Raw genomic sequence first — 22,183 nt, forward strand, 5'->3', positions numbered from 1 at the left:
AAGAAGACCCAGTAGACCTCTCAAGTAGGGCAAGAGAGACTGCGAGGCAATCAGGGTGTTGCTGTTGCATTAACTGAGAATGGAAGCCATACATGGAAGAAGAATATTCCAACACCAGGCTCCTCTTTCGTGGCTGTGCAAAACCTGACTTGGATGAAAGCTAAACATTTTATGGGGAAAATACTAAATACAATTAGGGCTGTTCATAAGTGCTGGGAGCAGCTTTCATAAGAACAGCCTCCTTCAGTACATACTTTGGAAGCCAAGTGGCTTGCAGATCACAGCATTCAGACATTCCTAGTTCTCAGCCTTATGGTCATGCTACTGGCCCATGCTGGCTTTGCATAACACAAAGCACTGTGGTGGGTTAAGTGGAGGATTTTACTTACACACACACACACACACACACACACACACACACACACACTTCAGTAATAAGAAAATAAGATCCCAGCTCTTGCACCACTAGTGGACAGTCAAAAAAGCAGCAAAGCAAGCAACACTGGAGCACAGGATGCACCAGGCAAAACAGTGCAAAGCCTCAAGGGAAGAGGCAAGGAGGGAGGGGGAATAGCAACATGATGGTTTATAACAGAAGGACTCTGAGCACTAAGTGTGAAATCCATTCCAGGCCTATTGCATTTCCTTACCAAAGGCCCACTTGGAATCTTATACCTCCTGAGACCAAGGGCCTCTCCTAACTATCTGGCACGGGGGGCGGGGATGCCTTTTCCTGATTTTCTCCTCCATCTCAGTTACCCAAAATGTTGTTCACTCACACAACTGCAGCTTCCATGGATGGTGGACAAGAAATAATGTTGCAAAGCAACTAAACCTCCCCTAAGCACAAGAGGGGGGGAACATGGGAGCTTATTAACCAGGAAGACTCAGCTCAGATAGCACCCATTTTATAATGGAGGTAGGATTGCAGGTAGTTCTCCGTGGCCAAAATGGGTACTAAGTTATTGAGCAAAGAGGGGAATTCTCCTGAGACGGGAGACACTGTATTTCAGCAGCTCACCAGGAACCACAGGCCCAGAGTATTGTTCTCAGAATTTCCCTATCACTGCCCGTTGCATGCACCCATAGCTTAGTGATAACCAATTATCACATATAGGTTAGCACATACAGAGACATGGGACTCAAGTCCCCCTGAGGAAGGATATCACAGTTCAACTGGTTGGTAACAGATGAGAAAAAGAGATAATAGTGAACAGATAAAAATGAGTTCTCTGCACAATACAGAAAGCTGGACAACCTAGCAGGAAAGATTTAGCTTTCTGGGAGATCCAATACTTTTTCATAAACAGATTCCAAACTTCCATTTCAACTATGCTTTGCTGCTAACTACAAGAAGTGAACAATTAAGAGCACAGAAGCAAAGGTGTAATTTTGCAAGCAACAGATAAACATGAAAGCTACTTCCACAAAGAAATATACTGCTCAAGTAGCAGGACAGTCTTCCTCCAACAAAAACTGTCACACTTCATCCTTCTTGTCTTAGGGTGTATCCTATAAACACCAGGAGACTATTCCTCTGCTGTCTGAAAATTGATACTGAAGTGGACGACGGGTGGTCTCTTCTACAGATTTTGCATTGGCACTCATGGAAAAAAAGCCAATCTGGACACTTTGGAACAGGAGGGAAAGTGCCAGCCCATTCTCCACCAGTCAGTGCCACATAAATTCTGGGGACAATCTTCACATCCAACCAACACTCCCCCTTTTAATGGAATCTCCCCTTCCATGATGTCTCTTTTGCTAAAATCTTGATCACATACTTGCTCCTTTCACCTTGCTTTCCCTCAGGGCTCAGAATGAAAGCAATCACTGCAACCCAAGCTGCCATCATTAGTTTGGTGTTTGCTATCCTCACGAAGGTCCTAATCACTTTTCCCTCACATATCAAGGCTGTTACCCACTTGAGAGCATCTTGGTAAAATGTACCTGTAAAGTGAATTAGATTAATTAGAAGGAATTCTTTGTTATGAAACCCAGTATACATTGAGGTTGACCTATTATGAGGAAAGTTTTGCCAGCTTCTAATAGTTTGTTTGGTTCACAGCTAAAACACATATTTCCTGCTTGCCTGGTATCTTAGATACTTTTACTTACTGAACAACCACAAAGCAGCAACATGTCCCACTTCATCAAATAGCTCTCACCTCAGTAGGTCATATTGATGCCTAAACTGTTCATCTGCAAGTGGATAACATGCCACATAGCCCTTCTGACAAAGCTTTGCCAGAACCAGGCTGAACTCTGGATCAATCATATCTAGAAAGGAAGGAAAGATGGGAGGCATTCTTCCTCCCTTCGCCCCAAGTAAAAGAATGTAGAGGGAAGAGAAAATAGGTTTTTATGGACTTGCTTTCTCAACTCAGACACTGTTACTTTTTGCTCTTCCCTTGCCCAATTTGAATGGCCTGAACACCACCCTCCCTACCACACACAAATACTAAAAATACTCTTTTCTTTAAGGACCAGCTAAAATCACTACAGTTTGTGCAATCACTGCATTTAATATTTTTAAATTCTCTATCCTTCTGTCTGTAAAAATCTCATTACCTTTAAAAAAAACCTTTTTTCTTTTCTTTTTTTGCAAAACTAGTTTCTTTCTTTCTTTCTCCCTCCCCTCCCCCCATTCAAACTCTCCTCTCTAAGAACAAGAAGTACAACAAACATGGCACAGACGCAAAAGAATACAGGATGTATCCTATCCTCTATTACATTAAAATTCACAATGATTCAAGGCAAAAAGACAGCCCAAATCATGAAGCCGTTAACAGTAGCCCTCTGTCACCATCTGGTGGCTAGAATGTGTCAGGTACAAGGTTTGCCACTTAACAGGAAAGATGAACACAATCTGCTTTTGGAGGTTGTGTGCCAAATACTGTAAAAGGGAAAATTTCAAGGCAAAACCAAGCAACCCTACATTCCAGCATTACATGCATCTGACTCTCCCCCTTCAAGAGTGATGGTTCTTTCTAGAGATGGAGGGGGAATGTTCAAGCAAATGAGCTACCAGATTGGTAAAATCTTAGCAGCATAGAACTCCCTAGGGATGTTGGTTAGGAGCTGTGGTTGCTAATGCCAAAGAAGTGGTCAAAATGCTAGCCAAAACAGAAGGCGTATCTTTGCATCAGAGCGACTCCTGGTACTGCACAAGTGGAGTGACTCATGCATCTGTGGGCTACTTACCGCAATCCATATCCCTAGCCTCTGATCCCAACAAGAGTCATCATACTGCATGGAGATGGAGAAGATACCAGTGATGCAGTCAACTAAACCCTGCTCCATCCAATTGGTTTCACAATCACCTATCTGCCAAGGCTTTGCTTGTCACCTGCCTCCTCAAGGGAATGGCCTTTAAAGTACTTTCAGTGATGTAGTTTTAGAGCATCAGTAGTAACTCAACCAGCTCAACTCAACTATGAGACAGACAGGGATTGCTAATCCCTTTGATGGCCACCATCTTGGAAAGAGGATTAGACAAATCTATGGAGGATAAGGCTATCAGTGGTGACTATCCATGATGACTGTGTTCTCCCTCCACTGTTAGAGGCAGTATGCCTCTGAATGGCAATTGCTGGGAATCACAAGCGGGAGGAGAGCTGCTGTGCTCTGGTCCTGCTTTCACACTTCTCAAAGGCATCAACTGGCCTGATCCAACAGGCTCTTATGTTCTTAATCCCAGTCCAATGGCTGCTGTTCTAGGTAGAGTAGAGGAATCAGCATGGTACCACCTCATCAGCCATCACTGCACCAAAATTATGGTGCTGGATGCATCCCGTGTGTTGGTACCATGGCACAAGAGTAGCTGGTATCTGTATTCAGGAAACAGAAGCTTGTGACATGAGTGCCAGGCGGCATCCCACTTTCATACTAAAGCTACTTCACATGTTATCAGAAAGATTAATTCCCATTTGTTTATCAAGTGCCACACTCACTAATCTGTGGAGAAAGTAGACATCTGAAGACACACTTTCAACACAGCCCCAGGAACCAATACGGTGTAGAAGTTTGCATGTTGCAGTGGATCTGGGAGACCAGGGTTCAAATTACCACTCAGTCATGAAGCTCACTAGGTGAGCTTGGACCAGTCGCTATCTCTCAGTCTAACCTACCTCACAGGGTCATTGTGAAGACGAGAGGGAGAACCACAAGTGCCATGTTGGGATCACAGACTAGGGATGTGGGATGCAGTAAGTAGTGGGATATAAATGTAATTCTAATAATAATAGCTAAATTCACCCTCTGGGCAAGGGTTTATTCCACTGCCTTCAAACAGGTGTGTCCCCTCATCCCACTGCTTTGAGAGTCATGAAGGAGAAATTAAAAACTGTGTTTAACATATCATGCAAATCTGCCCTCCCACCTGACCATTTCTAGTCTGGGACCTTTTTTTTCTGGAACAAATTCCAAAGCTATTGTTGATCCCCACCCTCCTTTCACTACTGACAAGTTGTTTTTTTTTGGGGGGGGAGCCAACCTGATGCCATTGGAGGTACCATACATGAAATCAGTCAGCTTCTAACAGACAACAACTTCCAACACCTCCAAGAAAGGTGAATGTCCTACTCTTTTGAAACACAGAGAAACCAAAGTGACAAGAGACTCTAGGGAAGGGGGGGAGGAATCTGCCAAGAACACGTGTTAAAATATTTGAAGAGTTTCCTATTAAAATTCCCTTTTATATTGTCCTTTTACTTTTTTCAAATATTAGACAAACTTCAAAACCATACACCACACAAACATACCAAGCAATCTCAAAACACGATTGACTAGTATGCACCCCCACCCAGTATAATAGTTCCTCTCTTGCAGCTTCATAAAATATTTCATTTTTTTCTCCTTTAAAGTCTTCTCTTTAATACAAGTCTCCCTGCTCCATCTCCCATTATACATCTCTACCCCACAACCCAACCCACCCACCTTTGAAGCTACAGCCATTAAAATAAGCTCCCATAAAAAAACCTCCACACTTCCTTTGAGGCAAAGCAATGATACAGCCTGTCTCACTGAACTCATGAAAAACAACATACAGCTATTTCAAAGCATGCGCCTGTGGAATTACAAGAAGCCTTAGACTTACACATTAGTGGAAGGAGTGTGGGGGAACTTCAGCCTGCACACTATGTAGATTTCACTTGTTTTGAAATGATTTTAAAAGACACAAAAGGTGTTATATGATAGGATAAAGGAAAACCAACATTTTGAATATGTCTTAGGTACTGACTACACTCAAACTGTCACAGACAATCACACTGTTTAACATTATACAATTTGCTTATGGTAGGCATCTCTATATATAGACACTCATATTTAAGATTATTAATAAGGTATCACCACACACCATCTCTCAATCCTGTACTTGGCAAAGTCCAGGCTTCTTTTTAAACACAGATATAGCCAAGTGGAACTTTGCAAAGTCAATGAGGAAAAGGTGAGACAGCTTAGAAAGGTCTGAAGTCCTTCCTGATGTGAGATACCGATGAGCTAAAATGCCACAATTTTTGCAGCACCAGTCTTTACATGTATTGATAAATAATTAACTCAATGTAAAAGTGAACAAAACAACTAAGCAAGCCCTTGAAAAAAAGATAGTTCACACAGGAATACAGGGAAGAGAGATGCCATTAAGAATTGAATGCAGTTATTTCAGTGACAGCATAGCATGCAGACAAGCCCTTGAGAAATATTACTACCACACACACACCCCTTCCCCCCCCCAAAAAAAATGTAACGAAGATTACAAATAGTATGACAGGCAACACTTGCACGCACACATGCCACTGGTAACAAAACAGAGGCACCCAGGAGGGGAAAGAGAAACTTGCAACAGGGCTAGAACGTAAGATGGCAGAAGAAACACAGAGCAGAACTTTGCAGAAATTGTTTTACTTCTGCAGTGAACCTTGGACACAAATATATGAGCTCATGGTTATTAACCCATTATGCGGGATGGTGAGGAGATAGCAAAAGAAGCCACATTTTTACTTCCTTCCAAGACAGGCTGTAAAGGTTTCAGTCAGAATGAATTCATGAAAAGCAGCATGTTGTTGGCAGGTGGATGGGAGGGAGAGGCGAACACACACTGCACATGCACTCCACACACACACACACAAAGATCCAAGAGACACACAGTAAGATTTTACAATAGGTTCTTAGCACCTTTGGTTGGCAACTGTAGAGGCAGTTTGAGATCCTAGGAATTGTAGATGCGAATGTTCTTCCATCTCACTCACCTAGAGAGAGATGCAGATGGGGAAATGTGCAACAAGCAGGCCCTCCTCCTACCCACCTCACTGGAAGGATGATGGAGTTAAGTTAATAAGAACAGGGCTCACTCTCACTGCACAACTCTTCCATCCCTCCTACACTGGAAGCTGGATGTGTGGCTCCTCTCCTTTTCATCGTAGCAGGTTTCAGGAAGGGGACACACATGCCTCAGACTTTAAGAAGAGGAAGGAGCAGGGCACAAGACTGACAACTTAAAAAGGCTGAAGAAACTCTAGTTTGGCCCGCCACAAAAAAAAAATGTGCAGGGTGTCTTAGAACCAGGACTGAGAAATGGTTCAAGACAGATGGAAGTGACAGAATGTGCCCAGGCTGACTCCAAGGGCTACCACAATTACCAAGTTAGCACTTTTGGCATATGCAAGGAGGAAGAGTGCCCAGCAGCAGAATGAAAATTTAGGGCACAGAGGTTTCCCCAGATGTTCTGTAGCAGCCCCCACCTAATCATAGTGATCTACTCTCCAACCTCCCTTCCCCTTAAAAAGCTTCTTCTTCCTAGGGTATAGTCAATACAATCTCACCAAAGCTACAGATATAAGAGCAAGGTGACGGGTACAGAGGTGTAGAGAGTTGGAAAACAGGAATGCAGACTCTGCCTGTGTTGACCAAAGGATCTCTGTTTCATTAAAGAGGATGGAAAAGCAAATCCTTCCCCTCTTAAAGATACGAACCCATTCACCCAAGTTCTTATTCACCAGGTCCAAATCAGCGCAACATAACCCTTGAAGACAAAAGGGAAACTCATGCCCCACCATAACCCCTAGCAGCTGTGACATTTGGAAACTTCAAACACATCCATTCCCATTCCTCTACTACCGTCTTAATTTCCAAGCAAAGAGAGAAAGAATGGATAAGGAGGAGAGAGAAGAAAACAGGCATTCACACCATGCATGATCTTGCAGTAGAGCCTCCCTGTCCCTTCCCCCTCCCCCCAACTGCGCTGAAGGAAGAAGGCAGCCTCTCATTTGCTGCCTCCACCACCACCTCCAGCTGCTGCCACCTTTTCGAAATCCTCTGCATTGCAGAATTCCTTGATGGTGACCGTCAGAAGGTTGCTAGTGACATCAGTGACCACCACATTAGAGCAGGGAGACATTTCAGGGCGCCAATCCCCAGCCTCCTGCTCTGGGTCAGAAGAGGATGGAGATGATGGCATCTGACCCCCTCCTCCGGAAGGAGAACGCTTGCTGGTGGCTGCTGATTCTGGTGGAATGGATAGATCAAGGACTTCCGATTCACGCCAGTCAGGAATGGCTGGGCTTAGTGTCTCAGGAAGCAGCTTTGGTGGGGAATCATCTGGATCCGATGAGGAGTGTGGAGCTGGTGAGGGGCAGTCAGAGGAGCTCGAACTGCGGGCATCATAGGCAGAAGAGCCCATGAGCCCACAAGAGGCACCCTGGGAGCCTCCTGCCTCTGTCTTCCCCTCCAAGGATGGGACTGGAGTGGACGGCTTGTTGTACAGCGGGAAGTTTCCAAACTTCATGTGGCGGATCTGGTTACGAAGCATGCTCTCACTGAATTTCTTGCTCTTGCCAATGACACGGTTTCGTGAAGGTATCTTGGATCGAGCCAAACTTCCTCCCCTGCTTCCCACTTTCCCATCTTTATCAATCACCTTCAGGTTGAGAATAATGCGACTGCGCTTGGGCTCACGTGGCTTCACCTTGCGGTTGATGATGCGGACGGTTTCTGAAAAGGGAGAGACAGGAGGGCGGATGCCAGTGCCCCCACCAACTCCACTATTCTGGGGGTCTGGGCGGGGCAAAGGGCGCCGAGACATACGGTGACATCGCCGGATGTCCTTCTTCAGTCGGTGCACTGCAGCACTGGAGTGGAGTTTGGGAGAGGATGTGCTAGAACTAGGCTTGACAGAAAAATGTACATCCCCAATGTGTAGGGCCTCCGCCTGGGCCCGAGCCTGCAGTGGAAAAAATGGAGTTAGATGGGAATAAATCACATTCTGCATACTAAACTGCAGGCACCTGACATCTTAAGGATATGAAGCCTAACTGGAGGAAGTGGAGGCTGAGCTCTGCACAGGCCTGGATTTCAAACTTAGCATGTTCCCAACCCAAAATGAATCCATCTGACCAAGCATAAATCACCCTAATAGTGGAAACCATGAAATCCATTCCCATACATTTTCACCCTGGGTTTTGAATTACAGTTTGGGATACTGGGATTGTTCAAGACTTAAAGAACATTAGGAGATGCTCTTCAAAGAACATTTGTTAGTTATTACTAAGGCTATTCATTTAGCAGACTGCAGCACAGTACAAGTTAAAATCTACCAAAACTTCACGTGTAACAGGAGAGTTTGCAAAGTAAGCATTTAAAAGAAAGGCATATTTTTCCCCTGTAATATGTACAAACAATGTCTTGAGGTGACTTGCAGCCAGATCATTACATCCACCACTTCTTAGAAGTAAAGCTAACTAGGATAACATCAGGTCTCCCACGAAAATGAACAATAAATGCAATTAATTCCATTTGGAAAAGGTTTATTCAATCCTGCTTTAGGTCATACAAAAGCTTTCCCACTCTGTGCAACAAAACAGAAATCTATTTGAAAATTATCAGGGTTTGACTAAACCATAAGTAAACGAAGTAAGATTTAAGAAAGGATATTATGCTATTAACATGCAGATTAAACCTTTAAATATACAATATTAGGACATACAGACTATTGGCTGGGAATATAGGACTGCCTTCTTCCATCTTCAGCTGGTATGTTAGGCTACAGCTATTCCTGGACAGGCATAACTTGATTACAGTGATGCAGGCCTTGGTAACCTCTAAACTGGACTACTGCAATGTGCTCTATGAGGATTTTCCCTTGAAGTTGGTTCAGAAATTACAACTAATGCAGCTAAACTGAGTCATGGACCTTATTTGAGGAATTTAAGTGCAGTTTCCCCAAAGTTCCTCTATTACGATACAACTATAGCTTCCAGCATTAGAGTGAGCTGAGATATTCCTAGTCAAATCTCATCCCATCCATGAAATCAGTACTCTTGGGTCACCTATAAGCCATGACGACGATACTGATCTATGTTCAAAGTCATTATGAGGATTACAAAATTAATATCCCTTCTGCCCTTGTAACAAAGGATAATAATAATAATAATAATAATAATAATAATACCCTGCCCATCTGACTGAGTTTCCCCAGCCACTCTGGGAAGCTTCCAACAAAATATTAAAATACAATAGTGCGTCAAACATTAAAAGCTTCCCTAAACAGGGCTGCCTTCAGATGTCTTCTAAAAGTCTGGTAGTTGTTTATTTCCTTGACATCTGATGGGAGGGCGTTCCACAGGGCAGGTGCCACTACCGAGAAGGCCCTCTGCCCTCTCCCTGTAACTTGGTTTCTCCCAGCGAGGGAACCGCCAGAAGGCCCTCGGTGCTGGACCTCAGCATCTGGGAATAACGATGGGGGGTGGAGACGCTCCTTCAATTTAGTTTTATATTACACTGTTGAATTTGATTTAGTTTACTATAAAAGGTCCCCTCCCTTTTAGAAAACTAACATCCCACTGTGTGATGCTTACAACTAGATATTTATTGTAGACCAGATGATTCAAGTCATTCAATGTGCTAACAAAAATAGCTAACTTCTGTATTCAAATACCATCAGACTAACCAAATGTATCTGTCGCCCACCCCCTTAGTTCAATTAGCTTTTCCCACCATCTGGTGCCTGCAACAAGAATTGCAGGTGAATGCTTCTGTTCCTTCCCATTTTCTTCCTACTTACTTTCCACACAGATATATAAGCACCAAAGACTCTGGTTATGCAGCAGCTCCAAAAGTAATAGTAATAAGCTGGGAATAGAAAGGAAGGGGATAATAGAGAGATGCTATCATAGGAGAGACAACTGAATGTAAAAGGAGTAGGAAGCTGGGATGAAAGACATTGGCAGGGGGTGGGGTGGGCAGAGGTACAAGATAGGTGTGAAAGGAAAATGGGAGAATAAATGACAAGAGATGAGTAAAAAATACTTTGAGTGGCATGAGGGGGAGGGGGAGGGAAGGGGAAAATATACAAGAAGCTTTCTCTACTTAAGAGCCTCTGGATCAGCAAATTCTACCTAAAAGGGGAAGGCTGAGTCACAACACCTTCAGAGCCAATGCCTATACTTCACTTGAGACAACATGCAAAAAGTACAGTGTTACCATTCAGCTAGTTTAAATGCATGCAGAATAAACTGTGTTCCTTCATGGCAATAATTGCTGATAACACAATCACCTTGCCATACATATTGTGCTTTCTTTCCAGTGCTGAGGAGTAACTCTCTAGTCAACCAGCAAGATAAGTTGGCATATAGCAGAGAACATCATCAGAATCTCATAATTATATTAGTTTCCACCTCCCATGCACCTATGGCACTGTACTAATTTTCTAAATAACCTCTCCCTCTTCTAGTGTTTAATATTGCAAATCCCATACTACAGTACTAGCAATGTACTTAATAAATGTCCACACCTTTAAGAGAAGCCCCACAAAATGATAAAGACATTGGAAGTGGAGACACAAGAATTTAAACCAGTTCTTCTATATTTCTTTGATCAGGAAATCCAGTTTTGGGAAATGAATGTAATTTTGTAATATTAGGAAGTTAAACAATGCACTAAGAATTAGTCAGACTACAGACGTGTACATTTGTGCTTTTGGCTGCATTTTAAAGGTGTTTTTCCAACCAAGTTCACCTATCAGTGCATTCAAATTACTACAATACAAAGTTAACATGTTTCTTTCCAATGATGACTTGTGTGAAGTACTTTGATATACAGAGCATAAACTATGGTTATGATACCAGTAGTAGATAGGTAGCCGTGTTGGTCTGCCATAGTCAAAATAAAAAATTCCTTCCAGTAGCACCTTAAAGACCAACTAAGTTAGTTCTTGGTATGAGCTTTCGTGTGCATGCACACTTCTTCAGAAGTGTGAAGAAGTGTGCATGCACACGAAAGCTCATACCAAGAACTAACTTAGTTGGTCTTTAAGGTGCTACTGGAAGGAATTTTTTATTTTGACTATGGTTATGATACTACAAGATGCAGCAATGGCTGCCAACTTGGACGGGCTTTAAGAAGTGTTTAGACAAATTCATGGAGGATAAAACTATCAATAGCTACTAGTCATGAAGGCTGTCTACTACCTCCAGCATCAGAGGTGATATGCCTATGAATACCAGTGACTGAGGAACAGCAGGAGAGCATGATTATATTCAAGGGCTGTTTGTGGGCTCCCCAAAAGCATTTGGTTAACCACTGCTAAAAGAGGATGCAGCATGGCTCTTATGTTCTAATGTCTGTTTCCATATATTCATGAATTGCTTATACTTCTGGTTTTTTTTTAAAAAAACCCTTAAGCAGAAACTGGATTCTTTGTTTATACCTTGCCAGAAGTTCTATTTTGAATATTTGTGTCTTTAGGGGAATACCACTCAGTGCTATACTTAATTTATTCTATTGATTACTCATAGTTCAGCTTCCACTTCTGCAAACCTACATAAACAGAAAATATTGGCACATTAGCTGAACAGGTAGGAATTTTTGTCTATTGTTAGAAATCATTCAACCCTTCCTTCTCGGACATCCCGTTTTGCAGACCAAACCTTCTGCACACCCTGGAAGTGAAATATTGCTATCAGTTCAGAAAATAAACTCAGAAGCAGTGATGAACATAGGAAGCTGCCTTATACTGATCGAATTCAGAATGATTGATACTGACTGGCAGTGGCTGTCTAGAGTTTCAAGGCAGAAGTCTCTCCCAGCCCTATGTGGAGATGCTGGGGGCTGAGCCTAGGACATTTTGCAACCAAAGCATGTGCTCTTAGCACTGGGCAGATGGCAATAGTAGGCAGGATTATCTTCTGTCCAGGTTCCATCACTGGAGACAGGGGCATTGCCTCTACCCTCACCTGACTCTAGTGTATGCAAAATTCCACAGCTACCCAAACAGTACTGAATTACAACTTTCAGGATCTTCCCCCGCCCCTATTCCACAAAGCTGTGTCCAGAACTTGAGTTGCTTACTATAACTCAAAGTTGCTTCCTAGAACTCACAAAGACTTACTGCTACAAGGTGTATTTTCCATGAACTATAACAAACAAACTCGGATAAAATTAGTCCACAGCCACACAGCCCAATGGCCAACTGAAGGAGACTGTGTTCTACCTGGCCAGCCCAGCGCTTACCCCTTCTCACAGTAGGTTAACCCAATTTTCTAGCAGCTATATACTCACGAAAAGCCAGTAAAATGTACATAACTGCAAGCATTTTCTTGCATGCTTTTAAATCAGTAACTTCTCATGAACATAGTATAAAGCACCTGATGTACTGACCAAAGGTAATATATAAAAGGATGTTTTTATCCATTCTGAGAGTAAAAGAAGTCGTGCAGACCACTCTACTCATGCGGTTAAAATTCTCCCTTTATGTATTACCTTGAGTCAGTAAATTTCTAAATGATTGTTTATACTGTGTAGCAACTGTGTTCAAGTTGCTAAAATCATCAGTTTCTGCTCTGGGAGTTTCAAACATCTTGTAACTACATGAGCAAAGCTCTCCTCACCTGATTCCCCCTGGCTGAGAATAAAAGAAATGGCACTGAGGGAGATAATGAGGGTTCCAAAATTCTAATGTAAATAAATTATAGAAGATTAAAAGCAAAACTGATTTTTAAGTGAAGAGAGAAAGAACTACTTGTCAAAGAATGCAGCCCCTCCCCCCATTTCTCTGTAGACCACAAGCTACATCCTGCAAACTGTGACTGGGAAATTCCCTAGAGAACTAAGAATCCATTACTTGCTACTGACCGTCTAATTTATTCCTACTAGCTTACATCTACCCACCTTCATGTTTACAATTTATACAATGACCCAGCATCACATTCTTTGCAAGCCAGAGAGTTGGTCAGTACAAAGCAGGTCATACATAAGTTAAAGCATTATAGCATGACAAAGTGGCCCTGTACTTACACAAGGCCAAGCTGATGGGCATACAATATTTTAGTTTCCATTATCCCAGAGCACCTGAATGCTATCTTGAAAAGCATTTGAAGTGGTTGCTGTTGTTACTGGTGTATCACCATCAATTCAAATGCATTCCAAGATAGCGTTCAGGTACTCTAGGAGAATGTAGTAGAGCTGGGTCCAAATTTGCCTCAAGTGTTTCTTACTACACAAAGGACGTACATGCCGCAAACCCGGAAATAAGCGTTCCAATTTGCGAACATTTTTTGGAAGCCAAACATCTGTTTCGGCTGTTAGCATTGTTTCTGGGGCCAATGAGAAGCCGCACCTTGGTTTGCAAACGTTTCAGGAATCGAATGGACTTCGCAAACAGATTCTGTTTGACAACCAAGGTACAACTGTATTCTAGTCCCCAGAGTACTGCCATCAGCCTTGCTGCCATTTTGGTCTTTTTGTTTTCCTGGGCATTTGGGTACGACCAATGATCTGACGGATGGTTAAATTTATGTTTAAAATAAGGTTTATGTTTTTTTATAATTGCATTTTTTAGTTTGGTTGTAAATTGCTTCAGGACATTTAGTGGGAAGCAATGTATAAATTTAATAAATTGAAACCACTATCTGGGAAAATGAGTGGCCCCTCAAATTATTAAATTAGTCATCTTTAGCTTAATATAGCAGTGAGGAACCTGCAACCCCTCAGATATTGTTGAATTACAACTGTCATTAATACTGACCATTGGCCATGCTAGTTCTTATGGAGGTCAGGATTTTCTGAATCATTTACATCTGCAAATAAGCTATCCAGTTAGTTTCCAGATCAAATCAATTATCAGACCACCTATGTCATCAGAAGTCAAACACTAGACAAAGTCATCTTTATAAGTCCTGAATGAATATTTAGGAATTTGTTGAGAAGAGTGGTGAAATTTACACAACCAAGGTTTTCTTAGTCCTGACAAAGTGCAAATATCCACTTTGGGTGTTAAAATCTTTATTCTCCATGATGGATCATCCTTTTCCAAACTGGTTTATAGTGGTTTAAATGCCAACTCTGCAAACCCTCCTCAGCATTTGAGGTTCAGATTTCTACCCATGCTTCCAAAATTCACATCAGTAAGATCTTCTACTTTAAATGAGCTGAAAGCAGCATTAGTGAGAACCGAAACCCCAGCCCACTCTGCCTCTCATATAGTAAGCACTGCCTCAGCAAGACTGGGAGGAAGTTTAAACTCTGATATACTGATATACATATACACTTTTCTCACTTTTTACAGACAAGAAACCTCAAAGCAGGTTTTAGTGCTGCAATCACAATAGCCTTAAACAAATGATATTTTGGACTGTCTGGTCCAGAAAGTTCCTGGGCACTTTAGCATTTCCAAAGTTTAATTATTTTCTTTCAATAAGATTTTAAAAACTACTGGTTTATATTGCCCCCCTCTTCAAAGTTCTGAGAAAACACTAAACAACAAAGCCTTCAGACAAGTCCGTGAAAAAGGGTGGCAAAGCACTGGCCCATTTTTAGACAGCAAGAAGTCACGAGGCCAAAAGGCCAACTTACATACACTTTAAGCAATCACTTGCAGTAAAAATGAAGATAGAAAGAGATCAAGAGCATATTTGTAGCTTTCCAATAATTTATGGTGTCCCTGAACACATACTGCAATATAACATGTGAAGCTTTAATTTCTAACTACTTCCTTTCCCCAGCTGACTCTGTTTTTTGTTTTATTTTTGTTATGAGTTTTTAGTGGGCATTTAACCATACTGAAGTTATCAGATCCCAGAACCTTGAACTGGTTCAATTAGAGCCAAGTTATTAAAGTGAGAGTTACCTTCAGCAGAAAAGTTTTGGGCTTGGGTCCTCTCTTCTTAGGTCCGTACAGCTCACGCTCACGTTCCCTTTGTGGAGGAAAGAAATTAAACGCTTTTTTAAAAAAAGTCAAACCTCTCCATTCTGCAAACAAAACAAGTGATAACTCCTAATTCTCCCTCTGCTATCCAGAATCAATCTCAAACTCACTTTTGCTCAAAGGCTGCAATTAGACGGGAATCCAAGATGTTCTCTTCAGGTTCCCAAGTGCTGTACCTGCAAAAGTGCAGATGGACACAGTTACAGGCACATGCAAAGGAATGAAGGGGGGGAGAGAGAGAAATATTAGCACATGCTGAGGAGTTCTTGGTGGGTGGGGAGGCGAAAAGGATAAAGCAACCCTACAGGCACTGTGTGAGGGTGTGTGCACGCGCGCGCGCGCCTTGTGCGCACTCAGGGAAGGGACACATAATATTAGCCCAGCGAGAGGCCCACAGGAGGCGGGAACGGGGCTTCTTCACGCAGACAAGACACAGAGAGGCGCTAGGGGGGAACTCACTTGATGGCCCAGCCTTTCCATTTCACCAGGTATTCGATGCGTCCCTGCAAAATACGGGGGGGGGGGTTGGCAGAGAGGAGGGGAGGGGGTAAAATGGGGGGGCGGTGGGGAAGAGGAGAAACGGGAAGCGCAGGTTAAAGAGGTGGCAACGGCAGAAACAACCCCCGCCTCCCAAAAAAAGCCGAGCCCCGGTCTGGGGCCTCGTTGGCCCGCCGCTCACCTTTCGGATCCGTCGCTTGATGATGGATTCCGCCGCGAACACCCGCTCGCCCACTGCAGACAGCTCCATTTTTGTTTATTTCTTATTTATTTCTCTCTCTTTTGCTCAGCCCTCAGCAGCAGCAGCAGCAGCACCCACAGCCCATAATAATCCCGCCCGCTCCTTCGCCTTCCTTCCCTCCCTCCCTCCTTCCTCAGTGTGTGACTGACTGACTGAGGCGGGCGAGCGAGGGAACGGCTCTGAGGGCTGCTGCTCCCGCTACAGCGGCTCGAGGGGCTGGCTCGCGCCGTGAACTCGCACGCACGCACGTACGCGGGCGAGCGAGCGAGCGCGCCCCCTCCCCCGAGCGTGCGCACCGTCTTTGCTCGCGCGCGCCGCCACGGAAAAAGGGCCGGGAGTGAGGGAGGGGGACACGTGACGCGAGTAAAGCCCGCCTTCGGCTTCGCGCGCCCCGTTGCTTAGTTTTCAGGGTTTTGCTTCTTCGTCCCCCGCCTCCCGCCCTCGCCTCCTTCTGAGCGAAGGGAGTAAGGTCTGCAGAGCGCAAGCGCGGACCCTTAAAGGGGCCGTGCGGGCAGCTTTTTGAAGAGCGGGAGGGTGGTGGACGTGCGGCAAGCAGAGGCAGGAAAGTACAGCGTGGACTCGCAGGCGGGGCAGCGCCCCCTCCTCGCGCGAATGTTTCCCGCTATTTCCATTTTCTCAGCGCCCCCCCTCCCCGCTCATGTTTTGCCTCATTTCTCTACTCCTGCCTCTGCTCAGGTTGCGATGGAAGATTATGACCACGATGTTGTCATTGTCGCTGCAAATAAAAGCAACACTTTCGAGGGCCGTCGCCTCCGGCAAAGTGCGGCCGGGTTTCAGCTCGATGGGTGCTTTAAAAAAAAGGGGGGGAGCAAATAACTCTGACCCCGCTGAGAGAAAAGCAAAACAGTGGGATTCGAGAGCTTGTAACTCTGGAACATCTTTCTGCAGGGGTGGGGAGCATATTTGAAAAATATAGCATATTCTAGGCCTTTTAAAAAGCAAGATTGGAATCGCATTTTCGATTTGCTGCTGAGTGATTTGATGGGGTCTTTGGCTGTAGGCCTTCAGCCTTGCAAAAATGTTGAGGCTTACACCAGCGATGGAGAATCTCCCTCATCCTTTGCCATAGGCTATGCTGCACCAATATTTAGTGGGGTGTGCAGTGGTAAGATTCACTATTTTCTTTGCCCTACTAAAAAAAAATAAGAACATCTTTTAAAATGGGGGGGGGGATCCCCAGGGGCTTTAATAGTACAGTACAATCAATCCTATACTTGTTTACTCAGAAATAAGTTCCGCTGTAGTATTTCAGGGTTACTTCTACGGAAAACGTGTTTAGGATTACAGTCTGAAAGTCAACACACATCTCTCGTGTACACACACATAAAGGCTTGAGAATCCATCTGCTGTCACAATTGGTTGCTCTGATTCAGTCCTCCATACAAAAGGATATCACAGACAATCCTCAGCTCTCCCTACTCCACTCCTGGGTGTTTATTTTGTGCAGATTTACAGGCAGTGGAAGACGGGAGTGCCTGGCGTGCTCTGGTCCATGGGGTCATGAAGAGTCGGACACGACTAAATGACTAAACAACAACAGGCAATTTGCAGTAAGTGGTGAGGAACATAGGAAACTGCCTTATAAGGAGCAGTCAGAGGTCTCTGCTTTATCAGGAGATACTATTGAGTATTGAACCCGGGACCTCCTTATGCAAAGCAGGTGCTCTACCCTTGAGCTACAGAGCCTTCTGCAGGAGGGTAGAGCTGGAAGAAGGAAGCTGGAAATGGATACATAGAAACAAGCTGAATAAGATTTAGCACATCGAGCAATGATGAGGTAAATGGAAGGTCAAAGAAAGGAAATCTTAAAAAATTAACCAGTTCCTCAATTACTTTCATGTGTTTTCTTCATTTGTTGAAGTTATTAGTTCCTGGGAGGAGCGTAGCTCATGCATCTCTGACATTGTAGGGTATGTTTTGAAGCTTCACAGTCACAGATGCTACCAAAGAAAGAGCAATTAATTTCCACCTTGTACGTTACACTATGTAAATAAGAGAAATAGCCAAACAAAATGTGTGAAAGGACACTTGGGCATATGGTCAGTGTGTTCATTATCAGACAAGCTCTCAAGGCTCTCATAATAAAAACAAAACTTTATTCAACATTTACACTGAAGTGTGTAGGCAAAAGAAACCTAGTCACTAGCCTACCATGTTGCTAGTGCTGAATAAATACCAAGGACTGATTCACACCTGCATGTGTATCATTCAGTAACACATGACTCAATGACTCACAGCTAAAGTTTCAAGCTGTGTTACACACATCCTGCTTCTGAATAGTGAAAACAGCAAGGGTAACAGTTTTCTTTGCAGAAGAGTACATTAAAGATTCACAGTGCAATCCTGTGGAGATCTACTTAGAAAACAAGTCACATTGTGTAACATTACTTGCTCCCAGGTAAGCATGTGCAGGATTTCAGCCTTATGGAGTCTTTGTAATGTTTAATTTGCAACTATTACAAAACACAGCATTATGAAAGCAAACCACCACGTGAACAACGTGCAGTAAATATCTTGGCGAGCAACTTCTGTAGCCATCCCCTGAGGCTCTATCAGCCAAGTTTCAGCCCTCTGTCAATTCAAATGGCATGCTGTTGTTCCCATCCCAAGTTGATGTTCATGAGCTGACGGAAGTAGCTTCTGAGCTTCCAGTGACTGCTGTGGGCAGTTTCACATACTACATTTTTACATGTGCTGATACAGACCATGCATGTGTACATAGCAATTTAATAATGCGTGCATGCAACAGATATGGTTGTCTCCATCTCTGCATCCATATCTCTTGTAGTTCTTGTACTTTTAGTCCGCATTTCTTTTTTTTTTAAATGATATTTATTAAAGTTTTAGTCCGCATTTCAGGTCCAGATGGGCTTGTAGAGTATCTTACAACATTTAAGATACAGTCAAAAATGCTGCTGCTCACTAGAAGGACAGATTGTGAAGCTGAGGCTCCAATACTTTGGCCACCTCATGAGAAGAGAAGACTCCCTGGAAAAGACCCTGATGTTGGGGAAGATGGAGGGCACCAGGAGAAGGGGACAACAGGACAAGATGGTTGGATAGTGTTCTCGAAGCTACCAGCACGAGTTTGACCAAACTGCGGGAGGCAGTGGAAGACAGGAGTGCCTGGTGTGCTCTGGTCCATGGGGTCACAAAGAGTCGGACATGACTAAACGACTAAACAAAAACAACAATGCTGCTAGAGTGGGGATACCTGCCTGGGTTGAGTCTGGGAAGTTTGAAAGACTGCTGCCTCCCCTCCCTCTTATGCATCAACTAGGTACACATGCCAGGATGCTGAGACTAGCCATTGCATATATATGCACGGCAGTAAATCTATGACGTGTGAAGCACTGCCATGCATGGCCCCATTTAAACCAGACAGTGACTCTGTTACATAAACCACCTTTTCAAACCACGTTCACTGCAAAAAGTAGCTAGACACCACTGAATCTACCATTTGAATTGCAAGCCACTTTCTACACAGTTCAATAAAGTGGTTATCAATAACGTGGCCTGCCTGTGTTGCCCACTTTCTTTACATTGTACATAGCAATTAAGTGCTCTGATAAGCTGCAATGGTGCTTGATTACATTTCTGAAGCAATCAGCACTCTGGAGAGCACTTGCTACCTTGTTTTGTTTACAATCAGCAGATGCCCTGAAGGGGAAGCATACAAGGAAATTAAGCATGCAATCACTGTGCAGAGTCAAACTGACGAGGGACTTATTGGAGAAGTCTTAAGGTCAGCCACATAATTAGGGCTCCACATGAGTCCATTTGAAATGCTTTCAGTGTCTCCTTTTATCCTGTTTTCTCTCCCTCTGTGGAACCAAGGTGGTAACATCACCACACCCTTGAGATGTTACTATGAGATACTGTGAAAGCTGGTAATATAACTGGCTTAAAAGCCTGTTAGATGAACTGACAGAGCGCATAAATGGTTCTGCAAACTGCAATACTTCAGAACCGACTTCACATCCATGGCTGGTCTAGATTTCTGTGCACACCCTCCAACTCCCCACAACTTGTTTTAAAGCCATTCAGTCATTTTGATTTATTTGATTATTAGAGTGCAAGAAGTCTGGAATGAGAACTATAGCGAGGGGCAAACTATTCATTTTGTAAATACAGTTCTTTACAGTGGTAAATGTTATGAAAAAGCATCGATACATCAGATCTGGATTGCTAAGGCACACAGATAAGGGCTCTCAGCTTCACGGTTACAGAACTTCCTACCTCCCCCCAGCCACCCTGCCTCCCTCGAAGGCTAGCTTGCATGCATTGAGAATGGGTTAAATATTCATATCTGAAAAACATGGATTGTAAAAAACTTGAAAGCTGCCCTTGAATTGGAGACTCACCAGCCAAGGACAGTTTTGCATTTATGTTGACATCCAGTTTGATGAAGGTTAAATCTTCCTGCTGCAAGTGCTTCGTAGTACTGAGACACCTTATTTGTCATCAAAACATGGGAGGCTGCCTTATACCAGGCCCAGACTGTTTGTCCAACGAGCCCAGTAGTGTCTATGCAAGCAGCAGCTTGCCAGCATCCCATATAGAGTAGGACTAACCAAGATCTCTTTAACTGGGATTGAACCTGGGACTTTCTGCAAGTATATGCTCTACTAATCCCTCCCTGCAGGGACCCTTGCTCCAAGCTTGCAGAAGCATGCATGCCTCTCTGTATTATTTGTACTACATAGCCTTGTCAGTCTAGGGCAGTTGTGGGGAAAATTTGCCCCCCCCCAGATGTTGCTGAGCTACAACTCTCATCAGCCTCAGGAAGCATGGCCAATGGCCAAGGATGTTGGGAGTTGAGGTTCATCAACATTTGGAGAGCCAAAGGTTCCCCACACCTGGTCAAGGAGCTCCAGATGTTGTTGGACTACAAATCCCATCATCTCTGACCATTGTCTGGGGATGATGGGAGTTGTAGTCCAATAACATCTAGGGACCAAAGGTTGACAAATACTGTAGATACTTCAATCTAGGTCCTCGCAATATGGATGTGGGAATAGGGAATGAGGAACATGTGACCGTTCAGATGTTGTTGGATTCCTGACTCCCATGGTCAAGGGTCAGAGATTTGGGGAGTTATATTCCAGCAGCACCTGAAGAGCTGCAGGTTCTTCATTCCTGCTCTAGCCTCAAGCCTTGGCAGTGGCTCTTAACTCAATTATCATTATCTTAGCCGCAGTAATGCTTACCCAGCTGCCTCATAACTTCTGCAGCACTGTTTGGCATGCTATTCAACTCATTACATTATGGCAATGCCTCTTCTTACACTTTTAAGACAGCATATTTCTTCTATACTATCCCTTCATTCAAAATAACAGTGCCAGGGTTTAATGTGTCAGATTCAAACCAGTGCTTAACCATGCGGTAGACCTAAGAACAGCCTATTAAGTCACTTTTGTAGCACTAAAGTAATTTCACAGACAGATGGATAGGTTATTGATCACCCCTTTCAAGTTAGAATACTTACTGTGTGGTATTTTCCTTTAGACATATGTGCCAGCAAGAAAGAGAGAGAGAGATTGTATTAGGTGTTTTTTTTATATAAAAAACTCATTCACTTGTTTAGTACTGTACTGTTGTGTCTGCCAAATGGTGGACATTTTGACTGAAAGCTTCCTCTCTCATTGGCTCAGTGCAAGTAGCCTCCAGACAGCTAGCTTGAAGTGTAGATTCGAAACACTTAACCTTCATCAAGTCACTTTTCATCAAGTCCTCCCATCCTGTCCAACAGCTATGGAAACCTATGCAACTATCTAGATAGCAACTCTCATCATTTGAAGACTTGCTGTTGTATTCTGCAGGACTGTGGACATTACCCTTGAAGAACAGATCCCAGCTTTGTGTCCCAGGCACATTTCAGCCCCACCTCTTCACCCTCAAATTCCAAAAGCAGTTTGTTGAAGAGCTGTATTCAATAAAGAAAAACCTTGGTTGGTTGCAAAGAATTTATTTCAAGGGCCTCTGGCTTGTAGACCAGCTAAGCTTGCACGGATCAGGTTTCCCAACCTTTTCCAAGTCTTCTCCATTGTGATTAGGAGTAAGAAATTTGTGGCTCCTCAACTCCTATTGGATTACAGCTCCCATCTTTCCTCACCATTGGCCATACTGGCTGGGTCTGGGTCACACCCACACATTTAAAGCACTCTTATTCCACTTTAGGAGTCATTAAAGGTAAAGTGTAAAGTGACCCCTGACCATTAGGTCCA

General features: G+C 43.5%; 1 protein-coding gene across 2 annotated transcripts; it reads right to left on the reverse strand.

Moving 5' to 3' along the window:
• Positions 1-379: 379 nt before the first annotated feature.
• Positions 380-16,310, reverse strand: CBX6 (chromobox 6). 2 transcript variants are annotated; one of them, XM_083462372.1, is made up of 5 exons: positions 15,876-16,310; positions 15,656-15,699; positions 15,307-15,372; positions 15,119-15,185; positions 380-8,218 (listed from the first exon to the last, which is right to left on the reverse strand). In XM_083462372.1, exons 1-5 carry the CDS (start codon positions 15,942-15,944, stop codon positions 7,262-7,264), a joined length of 1,203 nt encoding a protein of 400 aa, XP_083318498.1. In that variant the 5' UTR covers positions 15,945-16,310; the 3' UTR covers positions 380-7,261. The 2 variants fall into 2 exon arrangements, with proteins under 2 accessions (XP_083318498.1, XP_083318499.1); XM_083462373.1 differs by having other exon boundaries at positions 380-8,164; positions 15,876-16,258.
• Between the last annotated feature and the right edge of the window lie 5,873 nt (positions 16,311-22,183).

This window comes from Podarcis liolepis (genome assembly GCF_965112155.1).
Source record: "Podarcis liolepis genome assembly, chromosome: 10".
Taxonomy (NCBI): Eukaryota; Metazoa; Chordata; class Lepidosauria; order Squamata; family Lacertidae; genus Podarcis; species Podarcis liolepis.

What these genes read in the sequence shown, in the direction of transcription:
- CBX6 (XM_083462372.1), bottom strand. Translation starts at nt 15,944, where the DNA reads ATGGAGCTGTCTGCAGTGGGCGAGCGGGTGTTCGCGGCGGAATCCATC. An exon ending in ATTGCAGCCTTTGAGCAAAA is followed by an intron (nt 15,186 to 15,306) that starts GTGAGTTTGAGA and finishes TCCTCCACAAAG; the next exon opens with GGAACGTGAGCGTGAGCTGT. An exon ending in CCAAAACTTTTCTGCTGAAG is followed by an intron (nt 8,219 to 15,118) that starts GTAACTCTCACT and finishes TTTCCACTGCAG; the next exon opens with GCTCGGGCCCAGGCGGAGGC.